The sequence below is a fragment of the Emys orbicularis genome, chromosome 11 (assembly GCF_028017835.1).
Source record: "Emys orbicularis isolate rEmyOrb1 chromosome 11, rEmyOrb1.hap1, whole genome shotgun sequence".
Lineage (NCBI taxonomy): Eukaryota > Metazoa > Chordata > Testudines > Emydidae > Emys > Emys orbicularis.
Window position 1 is genome coordinate 78,439,705 of NC_088693.1, and position 18,899 is coordinate 78,458,603.

Sequence of the window (18,899 nt, forward strand, 5' to 3'; positions counted from 1 at the left end):
TAGAGGCGACTAGACTAGAGATTGATGAGTCTGCTACAGCCTTGGCTAAGAGCCACAGGGCTTTTAGCTCATATACTAAGCTCCAGAGGTTCCCAGGTTTGATCCTGCCCACCAATGGCCATTACACATGCTCTTGCCCTCTACTCAAGGTGTGAGACTGAAGGACTACGGCCTATTTCCTGGCTTGGGTCTGGGTTACAGACTGTTATCATATACCAAAGGGTAGTGTTCACCACCACTAGAGGTCCCACAGGAAACTGTGTGTTTTTTTAACCACACAGTCTGTGGAGGTTCCCAGTTACTGTCACAGGGATAGATGCTGTTACTTTTTGGTTGTTAGTTCTTCTATTGCTTTGGCTCGGAGTTTCCTCTTGAGATTTCTCTTAGCTCCCTTCTCTGAGAATACTCGCTATCCCCAAGTTGTTACTCAGTACTCAGAGGAGACAAGCAGCATCTGCTCGTGTCTGTTACATAGGCTGTATCGCTGAGTTGCAGACACTATGTGCTATTGCAGCAATGGTGGCAGGAGACAGCACTGTTACTAGACACCAGATGTATCCCAGCTCCATTCTGAGCCCGCTGTCCTGCAGCAGGACAGAGATTAGTACTCAGGACTGTTACTAAGCAACAGAGGGTCCTGTAGCACCTTTAAGACTAACATAAGTATTGGAGCATACGCTTATGCTCCCAATACTTCTGTTAGTCTTAAAGGTGCCACAGGACCCTCTGTTGCTTTTTACAGATTCAGACTAACAGAGCTACCCCTCTGATACAGGACTGGTACTGAGCATCTGTGTTCACAGCACTGGGAGGGGGAACGTGATGACAAATCCACACAGCCTGGGCAGTTTATACAGCATCATTACGGCAGCACACCTATATCCCCCCATTCCTTGTCCATTGCCAAATTATAGCGCGTTTTCTCCTCATGTTCACAGAGAACTGAGCATACGTGATATTTTGTGTCAAACCGACATGCATGAGCACAGCTCATGGCAGCTGGGCTAACCTGCTCTCTGAGTAAACAGCTTCACAGCCTCATTAGCTACCCGATCCCCGCTCTATGGCACTTGTTTATCGTGCTCCTCTTCAGTGCCTTGGCCCTCTGACTGGCCCCAAAAAGGAGCCCTGCCTCTTCCCCACTCCCTCCACCACCAGAAGCAATACTTCCCATCTCCCTGTGCCTCCCCCCATTGCTCCCTTTATGGGAGATGAAATATGTTCCTATCCCCAAGCTCCCCTCTGCTGCTCGGGTCCATGGTAGTTCTTACCCAACCCAGCCTGCCTCTCCCCTCCCTGCTTGCTGCTGGTTCTCAGCCTGGGGACATGGCCAAGATTCAGCGGCGGGTCACCTAAGGAGCATGTGCTGGGGGAGGAGCAGGTGCCTGGGTGGAGAGAGTCAAGGCAGGTTACAGCTTGTTCCTCCCAGCAGCCATAAACCCACCCTCCTCCTTGGCAGTCACCTCAGGGTATGCCTACACTGCAATAAAAGACCACCAGCAGGCCCAGGTCAGCTGACAGGCTGCCGCGCTATTAAATTGCAGTGTAGACATTCAGGCTCAGGCTGTAGCACACCTGAGTCAGCTGAGCTGGGCCATTTGCAGTATGGGACGTACCTAGGTCTACACTGCCGTTAAAAACCCACGGCCGGCCCACGCCAGCTGACTCAGGCTCGTGGGGCTCAGGCTAAGGGGCTGTTTAATTGCAGTGTGGGCGTTTGGGTTGCAGCCCAGGCTCTGGGACCCTGTGAGCTGAGAGGGTCCCAGAGCTCAGGCTGCAGCCCAAACTTGTATCTCTACACCGCAATTAAACAGCCCCTTAGCCTGAGCCAGCTGGCACAGGCCAATCGTGGGTGTCCAGCTGCAGTGTAGACACACCCTCAGTGACCACCTCCTAATCCTAGGAGCCAGCCCGCTCCTGAGTGACATCCACCTGGGAGTTAGCTCCTTCCCTAAGGGCTAAGCAGACGTTTCCCATCAGCAGCAGCGGGTCTTCCCTTCTCTGAGAGCGGTCAGGTAATGCAGGCTTTGACACATCCCTGTGCTGAGACTGCCTTGCTGGGCAAGACTTAGAGGGAAGATAGAGATAAATGACCTTTTCATGCCTACGTCATCCAAAGTGTTGGATTTCTGTATTAATCTTTCAAAGGCCATGTGGGACTATATTGAGATCTGTGCTCCCACCTGCCAAAAAAAAAAAAAAAAAAAAAAAAAGTTGCTTACAAATGGAAGCAGACACATTCTGCAGTGACAGAACAGCCCCAGCAGGGTTGAGATGGAATGGGGGTGGAAAACTCCATACATTTAGAGGTTACAACAATACATATTCTAGCAAAGGAGCCACCACTGCACAGAGGATAGGCTAACTTGTAGTTTGTGTTTCTAGTTCTTTCCTGTTTAGCAGTACATGTGTAACCCAGGCCTGCTTAGTGTGGCACTCTGTCCCCCCTCTAGAGGCGACTAGACTAGAGATTGATGAGTCTGCTACAGCCTTGGCTAAGAGCCACAGGGCTTTTAGCTCATATACTAAGCTCCAGAGGTTCCCAGGTTTGATCCTGCCCACCAATGGCCATTACACATGCTCTTGCCCTCTACTCAAGGTGTGAGACTGAAGGACTACGGCCTATTTCCTGGCTTGGGTCTGGGTTACAGACTGTTATCATATACCAAAGGGTAGTGTTCACCACCACTAGAGGTCCCACAGGAAACTGTGTGTTTTTTTAACCACACAGTCTGTGGAGGTTCCCAGTTACTGTCACAGGGATAGATGCTGTTACTGTTTGGTTGTTAGTTCTTCTATTGCTTTGGCTCGGAGTTTCCTCTTGAGATTTCTCTTAGCTCCCTTCTCTGAGAATACTCGCTATCCCCAAGTTGTTACTCAGTACTCAGAGGAGACAAGCAGCATCTGCTCGTGTCTGTTACATAGGCTGTATCGCTGAGTTGCAGACACTATGTGCTATTGCAGCAATGGTGGCAGGAGACAGCACTGTTACTAGACACCAGATGTATCCCAGCTCCATTCTGAGCCCGCTGTCCTGCAGCAGGACAGAGATTAGTACTCAGGACTGTTACTAAGCAACAGAGGGTCCTGAAGCACCTTTAAGACTAACAGAAGTATTGGAGCATAAGCTTATGCTCCAATACTTCTGTTAGTCTTAAAGGTGCCACAGGACCCTCTGTTGCTTTTTACAGATTCAGACTAACAGAGCTACCCCTCTGATACAGGACTGGTACTGAGCATCTGTGTTCACAGCACTGGGAGGGGGAACGTGATGACAAATCCACACAGCCTGGGCAGTTTATACAGCATCATTACGGCAGCACACCTATATCCCCCCATTCCTTGTCCATTGCCAAATTATAGCGCGTTTTCTCCTCATGTTCACAGAGAACTGAGCATACGTGATATTTTGTGTCAAACCGACATGCATGAGCACAGCTCATGGCAGCTGGGCTAACCTGCTCTCTGAGTAAACAGCTTCACAGCCTCATTAGCTACCCGATCCCCGCTCTATGGCACTTGTTTATCATGCTCCTCTTCAGTGCCTTGGCCCTCTGACTGGCCCCAAAAAGGAGCCCTGCCTCTTCCCCACTCCCTCCACCACCAGAAGCAATACTTCCCATCTCCCTGTGCCTCCCCCCATTGCTCCCTTTATGGGAGATGAAATATGTTCCTATCCCCAAGCTCCCCTCTGCTGCTCGGGTCCATGGTAGTTCTTACCCAACCCAGCCTGCCTCTCCCCTCCCTGCTTGCTGCTAGTTCTCAGCCTGGGGACATGGCCAAGATTCAGCGGCGGGTCACCTAAGGAGCATGTGCTGGGGGAGGAGCAGGTGCCTGGGTGGAGAGAGTCAAGGCAGGTTACAGCTTGTTCCTCCCAGCAGCCATAAACCCACCCTCCTCCTTGGCAGTCACCTCAGGGTATGCCTACACTGCAATAAAAGACCACCAGCAGGCCCAGGTCAGCTGACAGGCTGCCGCGCTATTAAATTGCAGTGTAGACATTCAGGCTCAGGCTGTAGCACACCTGAGTCAGCTGAGCTGGGCCATTTGCAGTATGGGACGTACCTAGGTCTACATTGCCGTTAAAAACCCACGGCCGGCCCACGCCAGCTGACTCAGGCTGCCATTTCCTTCATCTTCAGGCATTGTGCCACCTTGTGTCCTTTTTGGCCACAGTAACTACATTTCAGGTCCCTCAAGTCTCACTTAGCCAGCCCGCTCCTGAGTGACATCCACCTGGGAGTTAGCTCCTTCCCTAAGGGCTAAGCAGACGTTTCCCATCAGCAGCAGCGTGTCTTCCCTTGCCAGGATGTCAAAAGCCTGCTGGTATAAATACCATCGACCCCAACTAGAAATGTTATGGTAAATGCCAGCATACGAGGGCACTGCTGTGGTTTGGTCAGGCCAGGCCCCAGGACAGCTCTGCTGGGGTTAAGGAAGGGCAAAAGCAGTGCCTCTCCACCTCGCCTCTGTGCGGTGCCTCCGGAGATGGAGTCAAGCTTGTGACGATACATACGTGGGCTGCCTTCGATGTGCAGATGTGTTTGCCATGCTATCGCCCTCCCCCCCCCCCCCCCGCCTCATGCATGGCACTGCCTCTCATGGCATCTCACGTCACCAGGAGCCAAGCCAGGAATGATAACGGACATGAGGGATAGCTCAGTGGTTTGAGCATTGGCTAATAAACCCAGGGTTGTGAGTTCAATCCTTGAGGGGGCCATTTAGGGATCTGAGGCAAAAATGTGTCTGGGGATTGGTCCTGCTTTGAGCAGGGCGTTGGACTGGATGACCTCCTGAGGTCCCTTCCAACCCTGATATTCTATGAGGGAACCTGGACTCTTTGGACTATATTCAGCTGTGGCCTAAGCAGGCATGGAGCAAGGTCTCTCCAAGGCTGGAGTCAGACCTTGCCTCAGTTTCCCAGCACACCCAGGTCATGGCAGTGACGTAGCCCTTCAGTTAAGTCCAAAAGTCCCCCACTTCCAGGGTTTAACTCCAGCAGAAAACCAAATCTTCCATCCTAGGCTCTTCCACTGGGCACAGCCTTCTCCCCTTATGGTCTGTCCTCTGCCACCCTGTTTTCACTCCTCTGGGCTCTAACCATTCCCCCCTTCCCTGATCTACAGGGCTCACTGCACCCCTCATGGCTTGGCAGCCTAGGGGGAGCCCAGCTCACCCTCTACTATGGTTCCCAGCCATGGGAACCCTAAGCAACCCAGCTGTCTGTCCTGGAACCTCCTGCTCAGGGACATTTCCCCATCCCTTCCCTGGGGAGCCTCCTGCTTTCGAGGGAGCATTGCCTTCCAGCTACGTTGTTCCTGGCAACTCCCTCAGACCCCTTTTCCCTTTAGCCACAGGCTGCTCTTATAGCCCAGCAGGCCTGGCTTTTAGTCACGTGACCCTTGCATTCATCCTCTCCGCCTGGGGAGGCAGCAAGCACCAGTGTGCCGCTGAGCCCCATCGCTCTTAAAGGGCCAGGGCCCCTGGGTCAAGGTATGGCTAACTCTGTTTCACTTCCGGGGGGGGGGGGCTGCCCCCATTTATGGCACATCTGAATCTAGTACATTAAAAAAGAAACCTCCTTTAAAAAAGAATCAAACCATAAACCCTCATCTGCCCTTGAGATTTCAGTCAGTGGTGCCCGGCACTGATGCAAACCCCTAGCATAATCTCCCCAAAGCTGTGATATGCCACAGTTTGTACCAGTGCTGGTTACCCGTCTGAGATGCCAGGGTAGCTCCACCACCACTTTGCCTCCTGAATGGGAGGTTTGACCCAGTGCAGCTGCACCAGTGGCTGTAAGTGGGACAAGGCTCTTGGTAGGCGCTGTGCTGAATTCTGATGTTACAAGTTTGTCCATGACCCGTGGGCTCAGCTTTCCCTGTTGTCAGACACAGGATGGGGAGGCTGCACGTTGTGCCTGCAAGCTAGTCACTAGACACCTGGACAGCCTTAGTTCCTAGAGACCCTTTGTGACAGGGTGTCCCCCATTCCGGGGTGCCACCTGATGTACTGGGGTTCCACTGAGCCCGCCCGTTCCACCAGCCTGGGCTCCCTCGCTCTGTCCTGCTGAGCCAAGCCCTCAAGCCTCGTCTAGCACACACACAGGTAGGGACACACCCACCTGCAGAATGACACGGATACTGAAATCAGTGCTGCATGGGAAGGCTTCAGCTAGGTAATTACCCAGCACTTAGGTGCACACACCATCTGGACTATAAACCCAAAATTATATTGTCTTGCACTGCTCAGAAATCTATACAGCGTAAGTTCATGAAATCTGTCCGCTCCCTCAATGTGGAGGAAGATAGGCACAGCTTTTTACCCCCCAGTTATGAATTACACAAACTGGTTTTAGAATAAACAAAAATAAAGTTTATTAACTACAAAAGGTAAATTTTAAGTGATTATAAGAGATAGCAAACAGATCAAAGCAGATCACTGAGCAAATAAAACAAAACACACAATCTAAGCTTAATACACTAAATTAACTGGTTAACAGTAGGACGTTCTCACCCTAAATGTTGTTTTGTTTAGGTTGCAGAGTTTCTTGAAGGTAACCTGCACTGCTTGCAGCTTAAATCTTCAGGTATTCCTTTAACAGGCTAGACCAGGGGTGTCAACCTGAGCTTGAGAAGGAGCCAGAATTTGCCAATGAACATTGCCAAAGAGCCACAGTAATATGTCAGCAGTCCACATCAGCTCTCCCACCCTACCTGCCAGCCACCCGTCCATCAGCGCCTCCCCTCCCTCCCTGTGTCTCACGCAGCATGCAGAAGGCTCTGGGGAGCGAGGAGAAGAGCAAGGGCGCGGCAGACTCAGGGAAGGGGGCGGGAAGGGACAGGGCCTTGGGGGAAGGGATGAAGTGGGGGCAGGGCCTGTGGCAGAGGCAGGGGTTGAACAGTGAGCATTGGAAAGTTGGCACCTGTAGCTCCAGCCCCGGAGTCAGTGTCTATGCAAGGAGCCGCATATTAACCTCTGAAAAGCTGCATGCGGCTCCGGAGCCACAGGTTGGCCACTCCTGGGCTAGACCTTTCTCACCTGAGCTCAGCCCCTGCCCCCCCCAGCTTAGTTCCTTTCTCTTCAGGTGTTTTCAGCAGTTTTCCTTCTTGGGCGGGGAGGCAGTGGAGAAGAACCAAGATGAACTCACTCCCCAGCCTTAAATAGGATTTGCATATGGCAGGAATCCTTTATTTCCCAGTTTGACCCCCACCTCCTCTTAATGGAAAAACACTAAAAGTCCAAGATGGTGTCCCTGTCAAAGCAGCATCCCAGGGAACTTCTCAGGAAGGAAGGAAATTAGTATCTTCAAAGTCCTATTGTCCTTCCTAATTGCCCATCTAGGCTGATTGCATACTGTCTGATGGGTGTTCCCCAAGTGTAAACACAGTTGTAATTGTTATATAGTCAATATTTGTATCTGAAGATACAGAAATTATACATGCATACAAATAGGATAATCATATTCAGTAAAACATAACCTTTCCAATGATACCTCTATGACGTTATCTGATTAAAATATGACCATGTAGAACATTGTTGCTACCACTGTGATATAATTGCAACAAATCTTGTACAAAATGTGGCATGTAAGATGTCTATGGAAAGGTTATGACTCACTGACTATGACTATGTTATCTGTATGTATGTATCACTTTTGTATTTGGAGTTATGAGTATTGGCTCTATACCTGCATTTCAGATGTTGCTCCTGGGGTAACACCCACAAGATACACCTCTACCCCGCTATAACGCGGTCGTGGGGAGCCAAAAATCCCTACCGCGTTATAGCTGAAACCCTGTTATATCGCGGTAGGGGCAGCAGGGCTCCAGTGGTAATTTAAAGAGCTCCGGGCTCCAGCCGCTGCGGGGAGCCCCAGGCCCTTTAAATTGCTGGCGAGCCCCGCTGCCGCAGCCCCGGGGTAGCAGCAGCAGGGCTCCAGCGGTGATTTAAAGGGCCCGGGGCTCCCCGCAGCAGCTGGAGCCCCGGACCCTTTAAAGCGCCACCGGAGCCCCGCTGCTACCGCGCTATACGCGAACCTGTGTTCTATCGGGTTGTGTTATAGTGGGGTAGAGGTGTATTTAGCCTGCACATCTTGAAGGGGCTATTCAAATTAAGTGGCTCATCAACATATACTTAACTCACAATGGACCATGGGAGACTCCTATCTACACTTAATGGACTTTCCTGCTATGACTAAGCGAAATCATGCATTGACGTGTGACTTGCCCATGTAACTCCAAACTCCATCTTTTACCTGTGATTGTCCACTAACTGTGCTGAGAGCTTTGTTTGGAACAATGGGTTTCCCTCCACATGGCAGAAGCTATAAAAAGCACTGGAAACATCTCCATTTTGCCTCTTTCCTGCTCAAGCCTCTGGACAATGGACTTACACTAATGGGAGCATTCTAACCAAGGGACTGAGGATCTTCTAATGATTTGGAAGCAACCAGAGACTTGACTTAAGCCAGCAGTTTATTCCATCACTGCTACAAGCCTGAACCAATAACTTGCAATCATTGTATGTATTTGATTCCTTTAACTAATTTTAACTCTCTTCTTTCTTTCTTTCTGCTATGTCTACACTACCGCAGTAAGTCGACCTATGCTACGCAACTCCGGCTATGTGAATAAAGTAGCTGGAGTCGACGTACCATAGATCTAGTTACCACGGGGTCTACACCATGGGAGGTCAATGGAAGAAAATCTCCCGTTAACTTACCTTACTCTTCTCGTCGGGGATAGAATACAGGGATAGACTGGAAAGCAATCTGCAGTCGATTTGGCGGGTCTTTACTAGACCTGCTAACTCGACCACCGGTGAATTGATCTCAGAGCGTCGATCCCTGCTGTAGTGTAGACCTGCCCATAAATAAACCTTTAGATATTAGATACTAAAGGATTGGCAACGGCATGATTATTGGGTAAGATCTGAGTTATATATTGACCTGGGTGTGTGGCTGATCCTTTGGGATCAGAACCACCTTTCATTTGATGAAATTGGTTGTAAAGAACCACTCGTCTTAAAGTCTAGTGTTTTTAGTGGTGATACAAGGACTGGAATGCCTAAGGAAACTGCTTTTATGACTTCTTGTTAGCCAGTGTGGTGCAACAGAAGTTTACTTTTATTGCTGGTTTGGTATATCTTATGGGAGAATAGCCACCAGTTTTGTGGGGGGTGTCTGCCCTATTTCTCAGCAGTTTGTTCTGAATTTGGTATTCTCAGTTGTGACCCACGAAGGCACAGTTACAACCTCACATGACCCATCTTGCATAAAACATATCTTAGTTATGCCATATTCTTATCATAAGCATATCTCTATGAAGAATATGGGGCATAGAGTCACACCCATATCTTTGAGCTGGACACCTGCAGGTGTAACGTGTGGCTCAGCTGTGAAGCATGCAGGGCATCAGAAAATGAAACGCAGTAGCCCAGAGAGCCCAGGATTGCAGGCAGATGGCAATCCTGACTCCTCTTATTTTCCTTTTGTTCCTAGATGCCTCAGCAACCTGCAACCATCATCCAACAGTTACCTCAGCAGCCACCTCTCATCACACAGATCCCGCCTCCACAGCCCCTCCCGGTCCCCCGTTCTGGAAGCATTAAGGAAGGTAAGCCACCCAACCTGCTGGGTCATTCAGTGCTCCGAGATCAGAGGGAGCTCAGGAAAGCAGGAGAAAGTATCACTGTGGTGACATGAGACAGCACTCAAGTTACCTTGTGACCTAGCACAACCAGGCTGTCAATGGATTTACTGGTCTTGCCAATCAAATATCTGGGCCCTCTGACGTGGGAACTTAGAATAACTTTAGCGCTGCTGGGCACTTTATCTTGCAACAGACAGAGGCACTATACATTTGGTAAAAACCAGGTTAAGCTGTGGAGAGGGTTTGGGGGAAGTAGAACATACTGGTTAAATATTAACAAGGGCATTTGTAGCTAAAACTTTTACAAACAACTAATAATGCTAAAATGAGCAAACAGGGATTTTGTACCCACTGTCCATTCTCCTTCGTACAATATAAGCGTTTATTTTAAAACGTGTAGGAACCGCCTGTCATTGGACACAAGAGGAGGCAGCCGAACGTGCTACCCTGCATGCACACAAACAAATTTGTTTTGTGTTTCTAAATGGAAGTGGGCAAGGTCCAAGAATAGCATATGGAGCTAATATCTGGGCTTCTTTCCCCAACTCAGATTTTTGCGTGAGGTTTCCTGGTACTGCAGGGAAATGAAAAAATCAGAGAGCAACTCCACAGTCTGTTGCTTGGGGATTTAATAAAGTCTCTGGTTTATTTGAATCAATTTATTTTCTAAAACAAAATGGACCACATTTATGTCTGACTACCCTGAAGTTGAATGCAGCGTTCTTGTAACCATTTAGATCCCAGGATATTAGAGAGACAAGGTAGGTGAGGTAATAGCTTTTATTGGACCAACTTCTGCTGGTGAGAGAGACAAGCTTTTGAGCCACACAGAGCTCTGTTGGTCCAATAAAAGCTATTACCTCACCCATCTTGTCTCTCTAATTCCCTGAAGATGATGCATTTATCCCAGGGATGAATTTGGCTCAATATGTCCAGTTAAATGAAAAACTTGGTTACTTTAATTGTTTTTGTGTTGTGGTTGAATTGATTCTGGTGCCAAGATACCAGGGTGATTGGTTCAAGGTGGATATATACTCTAGATGCATTTTTAAATCCACATGGAAAGAAATTTCAGGGTGACAGTTTAATGTCTCGTAAAGCTGGAGAAGATGTTTAAACAAACATTTAAAAGAAATTTTTTCCTTTCCCTTGTTTTTCCCCTCAAATTTCGGGTCATGTTTTCTGGTGATAGAAGCCCTGGGTGATTAACAGTTTGTCCCTCAGCAGCTCAGCGGCTGTCCCTGTGTGATCTCGCAGTGAAGGGATGATGCTCACTTTGAGGCCTCCCAATCATTTTCATGGCAGCAAACGAAGGTCCCAGACACAGGCCTGTACCGCAGCTGTGTGCCGCACAGTGGTTTGGGCTCCAGGGAGTAGGTGCAGACCATCTTTCATTTTCAGTTTGTGTGGGTTCTCACTAGAGCGCCGGGAAACCTGCAAAATTCCCCACCGCCTCAGCTCATGTTTGCGCGACGTCTGGGACCCAGCCGTGCTGACTGGGCTCTCGTTCGTTCCTGCAGACTGCCCACAATGAGCTTGTTGTGAAACATTTTCTCTACCTGGCTTCCCACAGAATTGGACAGGCTGCAGCTGGCGGGACAAGGCTGGTTTCTTGGGATAGATCATTCAATGGAAAGCATGTAGTATCCTCCTGTGCCCTGGTTGGCTGTGGTTGTGCTCTGTGGCCAGCGGGGCTAGCCCAGCCCAGCCCAGCCCAGCCCAGCAGAAGCTGTTGTCAGGGGGTTTCTCAGGCTGACCTCTCTGATTCATCTGGAAAAACAAAGAAGAGAGCACACTGTCCCAGTCCCCATGGCTGCGTCAGTCTTGTACCTCCCTGTAGGGGTTCGGCCAGGGCTTGTCCCCCTCCGGGGCAGCGGGGAACCAGGCCGCGTCACTACTTAGGTCAGGTGAGTCGGGGAATTAGCCTGGCTGTGCGGCAAACAGTCAGCAGCTCAGGCCCTCAGGCAGGGGCTGAGCAAACAGTTTAATATTAGCAAGCCCTGGCCCTGGATCAGGGCGGGGCAACAAAGAGTCAGGAGCTCAGGCCCTCAGGCAGGGGCTGAGCAGACAAGTAAGTTCAGGAGGCCCAGGACCTGGCTCCGAAGGGCTGGGAGAGGGGGAGACAGCCACCTGCGAGGTGGGTGGCAGGGGGGACGCAGGCCCTCCCACTCCACTGCATCCCAGCCCGGGGCCCTAACCCGCTGCTGTGTCAGTGGGGATCCTGACCGCAACACAGTGACATCGGCTCTGGGTGTGCTGCAGCCAGACTAGGGTCGGCTGCCCCTGGGCTACTTCCTACCTCCCCCTCTAGAGGTACCTGCGTCTGGACGGAGTCTTCCAAGGAATCGAGCACCAGGGGCTCCTCTGGGTACCCGGAGAGCGGCAGGCTTGGCAGCTCCTCTGGGTAACTTGCCACAGGCAGGTTTACCAGCTTCTCCGGGGCCTGGTCGGTATCTGGCCAGTCCTCGGGTCGGCCGCAAACTGCAGGAGTCTCCCCACCGGGAGCTAGGCCACAGGCGTCTGGCTTCTCCGGTGGCTGGGCCTCTAGTGAGCTCTGGGGTTGGGCTTTTGTACTTCCTGTCCTGCGCCCTGACCTCTGGGGGGCGGGCGCAAGCTCCACTGGCTCCGCCCACTTTGGCATCCGGAGGGGCTCATCCCCCTCCGGGGCGGCGGGGAACTTGCATACCTCCCAGGCGGGACAGGAAGTCAGCATTAGCGTGGTCCTTGCCTATCCTATGGCGAACTGTAAAGGCATAGGGCTGTAGCGCCAGGTACCAACGCTGTATTCTCATATTATTGTCTTTCATTTTATTCAGCCACCGAAGCGGGGCATGGTCGGTGACTAAGGTGAACGGGGCTCCAAGAATGTAGTAACGTAGGGCATCACATGCCCATTTCACTGCAAGGGCCTCCTTCTCCACCACCGCGTAATTCTTCTCCCGTGGAAACAATTTCCGGCTGATATACAAGACCGGATGGTCTTCCCCATCTATTTCTTGGGACAGGACGGTGCCCAGTCCTATCTCCGAGGCATCTGTCTGGAGGATGAAGTCTCGGTTGAAATTTGGGCTGTAGAGGACCGGTTCACGGCAGAGACTCATTTTGAGTTCTTGAAAGGCGTCTTCGCATTTCTGGGTCCAAACCACATGTCGAGGACTGTCTTTGGTTAAAAGGCCGGTCAAAGGGGCGGCGACAGATGCAAAATGGGGAATGAAACGCCGATAATAGCTGGCGAGCCCCAAGAACTGTCGCACCTGACACTTTGTGGTGGGAGGCGGGCAGGCTGCCACGGCCTGAACCTTTCCCACGAGGGGCTTCACTTGTCCGTTCCCTATGGTGTAGCCCAGATAAGTAGTCTCTTGCCACCCAATGCGGCATTTTTTTGGGTGGGTGGTCAACCCAGCAGCCCGCAGGGATCTCAGGATGGCAGCTACCCGTACCACGTGATCCTCCCAGTGGCGGCTGTAGATGACCACATTGTCCAGGTAGGCGGCCGCATAGTCTCGATGGGGTTGGAGGACACGGTCCATCAGCCACTGAAATGTGGCTGGGGCCCCATGGAGGCCGAAGGGCATCCGGGTGAATTGGTACAGACCGGTTGGGGTGGCTTCTCCCTCGAAGCGGAGTCAAGGGGGATCTGCCAGTAGCCCTTGCTGAGGTCAAGTGTTGTGAGGAAGCGAGCCTCCCCTAACCGGCCAAGCAGCTCATCTATGCGGGGCATCGGATACGTGTCAAATTTAGAAATAGCTTTGACACATCGGAAGTCGATGCAGAAGCATCGCGTCCCATCGGGCTTGGGTACTAGCACTATCGGGCTACGCCATTCACTCTGTGAGGGTTCAATTACGCCCAGCTCTAGCATGGCTTGTACCTCTTCCTCGACGCTCTGCCGCATTCGGTGCGGCAAGGGCCTGGTCGTTTCTCGGATCACTACCCCAGGTTCTGTCTGAATGGCATGGTAGACCAGGGTTGTGTAGCCCAGCTGGCCGGTGAAGGTCCACGGGAACGCCTGCAGGAGGCTCCAGATTTGCTTGCGTTGTTCGTCTGTGAGGGTCTCCGCGAGCTGGGGCCCTTTGGTGTCCTGGGTCAGGGCGGCATGGGGGCCCATTTCTGGCTCCGGTGGGTAGGAGTTAATTAATAAGCCCTCACGCTCCCGCCAGGGCGTCAGGAGGTTGACATGATACCGCTGGGTTTTCTTACGTTGGTCCGGTTGGCTGACCTCATAGGTGACGGGCCCCACCTTCCGGACCACCTCATAGGGATCCTGCCAGCGGGCCAGTAGCTTTGACTTGCTCGAGGGCAGGAGAAGCAGGACCCTGTCCCCAGGGTTAAAGTCGCGGCTCTGCGTGTCTCGGTTATAAGTTCGTGCTTGAGCCTCCTGGGCGGCCCTTAAGTTTTCCCAGGCGAGCGCCCTGGCCTGAGTGAGGCGTTCCTGGAGCTGGAGGACGTATTTCAAGAGGCCCTGGGTTGGTGATGGAGCTTGTTCCCAGGCTTCATGCATCAGGTCCAGGAGCCCCCGTGGGCGGCAGCCATACAACAACTCAAAGGGGGAAAACCTAGTCGAGGACTGGGGCACCTCCTGGATCGCCAGAAGCAAAGGCGGGAGTAGCTGGTCCCATTGGCGTAGTTCTTCTGGGGGGAATTTGCGCAACATGTCTTTTAGAGTACGGTTAAACCGTTCAACCAAACCGTCGGTTTGTGAATGGTAAATAGAGGTGCGCAACTGCTTGATCCCCAGGAGCCCACACACCTGCCGCAGCAGTTGGGAGGTAAAGTTGGTGCCCTGGTCAGTGAGAATCTCCCGGGGCAGGCCTACACGAGCAAAGACCTTCACGAGCTCGCCCGCAATGGTTCGGGTGGTGATGCTCCGCAGTGGCACTGCCTCCGGGAAACGGGTAGCATAATCTACCAGGACCAACACATACTGAAATCCTGCGGTGCTTTTTGGGAGGGGCCCCACCAGGTCCATGGCCACGCATTCGAAGGGCGTTTCGACGATGGGCATGGGGACCGACAGGGCCTTAGGTGTCCGCGGGGGTGCGGCTAGCTGGCCCTCGGGACAGGAGTTACAATAGTCCCTTACTTCCTGATGCACGCCGGGCCAGAAGAAGCATGTCAGTATCCAGGCTAGAGTCTTCTCGTGGCCCAAGTGCTCGGCAGCCGGGATGTCGTGGGCGAGTTTCATTACTGCTCACTGGTGACATCGAGGCACGAGTAGTTGGCTCTGGGGTTCTCCAGTGCGCGGGTCCCATTCTACCCGATAGAGCTGATCCTGCTGCAGTTCGAAATGTGGCCACTGCTTCGCCCGGTGCGGGTCAATTACGGCCCCATCGACCATGGCTAGTCGCTCGTAAGTGTGACAGAGGGTGGGATCTGCCCTCTGGTCATGACAAAAGTCAGTGTGAAGCAGGGGCTCAGCAGCAGCTTCTGGAGGGGGGTCCACGGGTTCTTCCGGTCGGTTGGGGTCTGGTGCCTCCCCCCCTCCGCGTGGGTCTCAGGGAGGCCCCCTTCCAGTACTGGGGTAACTGCGGGACACTCGTCGGCCTTTGAGTGGAGGACTTCCAGGAAGTCGGGCCAGTCCCGCCCCAGGATCACCGGGTAGGCAAGCCTAGGAGCCAGGCCGACCACCATCGATCGCATGACCCCCATCCATGGTCAGTCGGACTTGGGCACCGGGGTAGGGTTGTATGTTGCTGTGAATGCACCGGAGGCGGATCGTCCCCAGGTGTGGGTCAGCCTGGAGGCCTAGGCTTTGACGAACTAAAGTCTGGTCGCAGCCTGAGTCAATTAGGGCCAACGTTGGGCAATCCCCAACAACCACTGGCACGGTAATCTTGGCAGCCTGTGGGCATCGGGTGCGGGCTTCTCCCGTGCAGACCTGGCCGAAGCTGCAATGCATCTCGGTGCAGTCCCACTGTAAATGGCCATATTTCCCACAGGAAAAACAGGGTCCGAGGTCCAAGCGCCCAGGCCGGGATAGTGTTCCCGCCTGGCCCCTAGGTGGGCTTCGGTTGGTCCCTCGGGTATTGGGTCGAGGTGCTGGGCCTTGTCGAAGCGGGGCTGCAGCAGGTCGGGGTCGGGGCTCCGGGCCCTGTGACGGATTTCATGGCTCAGTCTGGGTGGCCCCCCTTTTCTCTGGGTTAGGGCTCTCCGGTCCTGCGGGGCAGCTCGAATGATCAGTCCCACCAGTGCTTCGGAAATCCTCCATAAGTGTGATGGCCACAGTTAACGTTGTAGGCCGATGGCGGAGGACCCAGGCCCTCCCTCGCGATGGGAGTATATGGACGAATTGCTCCAGAATAATTTGTTCAATGAGCTCATCCGGGGTTCACCTTTCGGGCTGTAGCCACCGCTTGCATGCTTTCCTCAAGTCTTGGGCTACCATCCGGGGTCGGGCCCCCGTAGGGTAGACCAGGCTCCGGAACCGCTGTCGAAAGATCTCCGGACTAATGTCCAAGGCATCTAAGATTGCCGCCTTTACCCGGGTGTAGTCCCATGCCGCGTCCATGGACAGGCCCCGATATATGGTTTGGGCGGTCCCGGTCAGGTACGGGGCCAAGATAGTAGCCCATTAGTCTTGGGCCCAGCCTGCGACTAACGCCACCCTTTCAGAAGTCACAAGAAAGGCTTCTGGGTCGTCGTTGGGGCCCATCTTGGTCAATCAGATGGGAGGTGCTAGGCTGGGTGGTCCAGTGGCACCCGCAGGCTGGGGCTCCGCAGGACGGGGCAGCAAGGTCGCCAACTGCTGTAGGCATTGCTGCTGGTGGTCCCGGTTCTGGCATCCCAGCTCCAAAATCAGCTGTTGCTGTTGGGTCCCGAGCTGCTGGACCAGCTGCTGCTGGAGCTGGGCGGCCTGCTGCTGTTGTTGGGTTTCGGCTAGGAACTTAATAAGTGTATCCATAACCATGGTCGCTCGGGCCCGCTCCTCCGCAGATCCCTTCTCACAAGGATCGGGGGATCCTGCCCGCATTCTCCACCACGTGTAGGGGTTCGGCCAGGGCTCGTCCCTCTCTGGGGTGGCGGGGAACTAGGCCGCCTCACTACTTAGGTCAGGTGAGTCGGGGAATTAGCCTGGCTGTGCGGCAAACAGTCAGCAGCTCAGGCCCTCAGGCAGGGGCTGAGCGAACAGTGCAATAACAGGCCCAGCCCTTGGTCAGGGCAGGGCAACAAACAGTCAGGAGCTCAGGCCCTCAGGCAGGGGCTGAGCAGACAAATAAGTTTAGGAGGCCCAGGTCCTGGCTCTGAAGGACCTGGGAGAGGGGGAGACGGCCACCCACGGGTTGGGTGGCAGGGGGGACGCAGGCCCACCCACTCCACTGCGTCCCAGCCCGGGGCCCTAGCAGCGGCAGAAGACCCGCTGCTGCGTTTGTGGGGATCCTGGCCGCAACACACTGATATTGGCTCTGGGTGTGTTGCAGCCAGACTAGGGTCGGCTGCCCCTGGGCTACTTCCTACCTCCCCCTCTAGAGGTACCTGCGTCTGGACGGAGTCTTCCAAGGAATCAAGCACCATGGGCTCCTCTGGGTACCCGGAGAGCGGCAGGCTTGGCAGCTCCTCTGGGTAACTTGCCACAGGCAGGTTTACCAGCTTCTCCGAGGCCTGGTCGGCATCTGGCCAGTCCTCGGGTCGGTCGCAAACTGCAGGAGTCTCCCCACCGGGAGCTAGGCCACAGGCGTCTGGCTTCTCCGGCGGCTGGGCCTCTAGTGAGCTTTGGGGTTGGGCTTTTGTACTTCCTGTCCTGCGCCCTGACCTCTGGGGGGCGGGCGCAAGCTCCACTGGCTCCGCCCACTTTGGCGTCCGGAGGGACTCGTCCCCCTCCGGGGCGGCGGGGAACCAGGCCGCCTCGCTACACTCCCGCAGTTACCCTGCGTGTTGGGAATGCTCTCATGGTCCAAATGGGCAGGAATCCAGTGACACTGAATTGTGAATGTGGGTCGGTGACGTGTTTCAGCCACACGCAAACCAGGTGTTTGAACGGGAACCTTGTGGGACTTTCTGGCCTGTAAAGCCGTAGGAACTGGTTTCTACGCAAACACTTGTGATGGGCCTCTTTGGACCTGCATGTGCAGGGCTTTGGTCAGCTAGGGTCTGCCCCTTCTGAATCCGCCTCTGTCTGAGAGTCTGGACAAGCTCAAAGCAGCGAGGCTTGCCTTAGTTTGGGTCACAAACATGTAGCGAGGGCTTCTTCGCAGAGACAGGGAAAAACTAAGCTGGGCTGAGAGTCTGAACGCTCTCATCCAGCCCATAAAGGGCAGTCACTGGCCAAGGAGATAGCGGTGTCTACTAACATTCTCCTCCTCCAAGTGTGAAAGGCCCTTTCAAGATCCCCTTTCAGCTGCCTTCCCTAAGTCAGAGCTGTCTGGGCGCTCTGCTAAGGATCTGACCCACTGAGACGCCCCTTTCCCTCTGTCTCTCACTGGCAATGCTGTTCCTTTCCCTTTGGGATTTTTCCGTTCCCAGACATGGTGGAGATGATGTTGATGCAGAACGCTCAGATGCACCAGATCATTATGCAGAACATGATGCTGAAAGCTCTGCCACCGATGGCGTTCTCACAGCCCAGTGGGACCGGGCCTCCCTTGCTGCAGCACACCCAGCAGGTAATGACATTCACCCCTTCAAAGAGCTCCCCGAGCAAGCAGTTGCTGGGGCAGGAGACGGGGAGCCGATCTCCACGTGCCGGTGCAGGGCCTGGGGGTTGGGGAGCGCGTTTTGAATATTTGGGCCTGAATGCGGCTTCAGAACCCATTGCCCATGGAAGCACGTTGTAGGGCACTGCACACTATGGCTGATCTATGGGATGAGCTCAGGCTGGATGGTGTCTTCTGGAGCTGAACCTGCCCCCCCTTCGCCCCGCACGTCTCCTGGCTCTGCCTGGGGTGACGGAGGAGTTCAGCTGCTGCGCCACCCCTGGATAGGGCGTACAGGGTATGCTCCCCCCTCCACAGCAGGCCAGCTCTGCTCTGCCACGACCTCGCCTCCTCTCTGCCCAGCACTGGGCTCGTCCAGGCCTGGGGCCAGACTGTGTTTGGCAATGTGCAGGTTCCCTCTGCACTCCTGCAGGCTGGGTACACTCCAGCCCTAAGAGCGTAGCTGAATTGCACATAAGAAAACAGTCAGTCATCCAGGGAAGAGCCCACTTCCCAGATGCCCACATGCTGCCTGGTGACTGAGAACCTGGGATTCTGCCGCAGGCTGGGGCAGACACTTGCGTTTCAATTCATGGGAATATTTCTATGGGCCTTC

The 18,899-nt window shown here is 53.6% G+C and overlaps 1 protein-coding gene across 1 annotated transcript in view; it reads left to right on the forward strand.

Annotated features, from left to right (window-relative positions):
- The window catches only part of C11H21orf58 (chromosome 11 C21orf58 homolog), a 55,285-nt gene that overhangs the window by 33,242 nt on the left and 3,144 nt on the right, over positions 1–18,899 (forward strand). The window contains exons 5-6 of the mRNA XM_065413027.1: positions 9,503–9,617; positions 18,114–18,253. Of these exons, the coding sequence (XP_065269099.1) occupies positions 9,503–9,617; positions 18,114–18,253 (255 nt within the window). The remainder of the gene's footprint in view (positions 1–9,502; positions 9,618–18,113; positions 18,254–18,899) is intronic.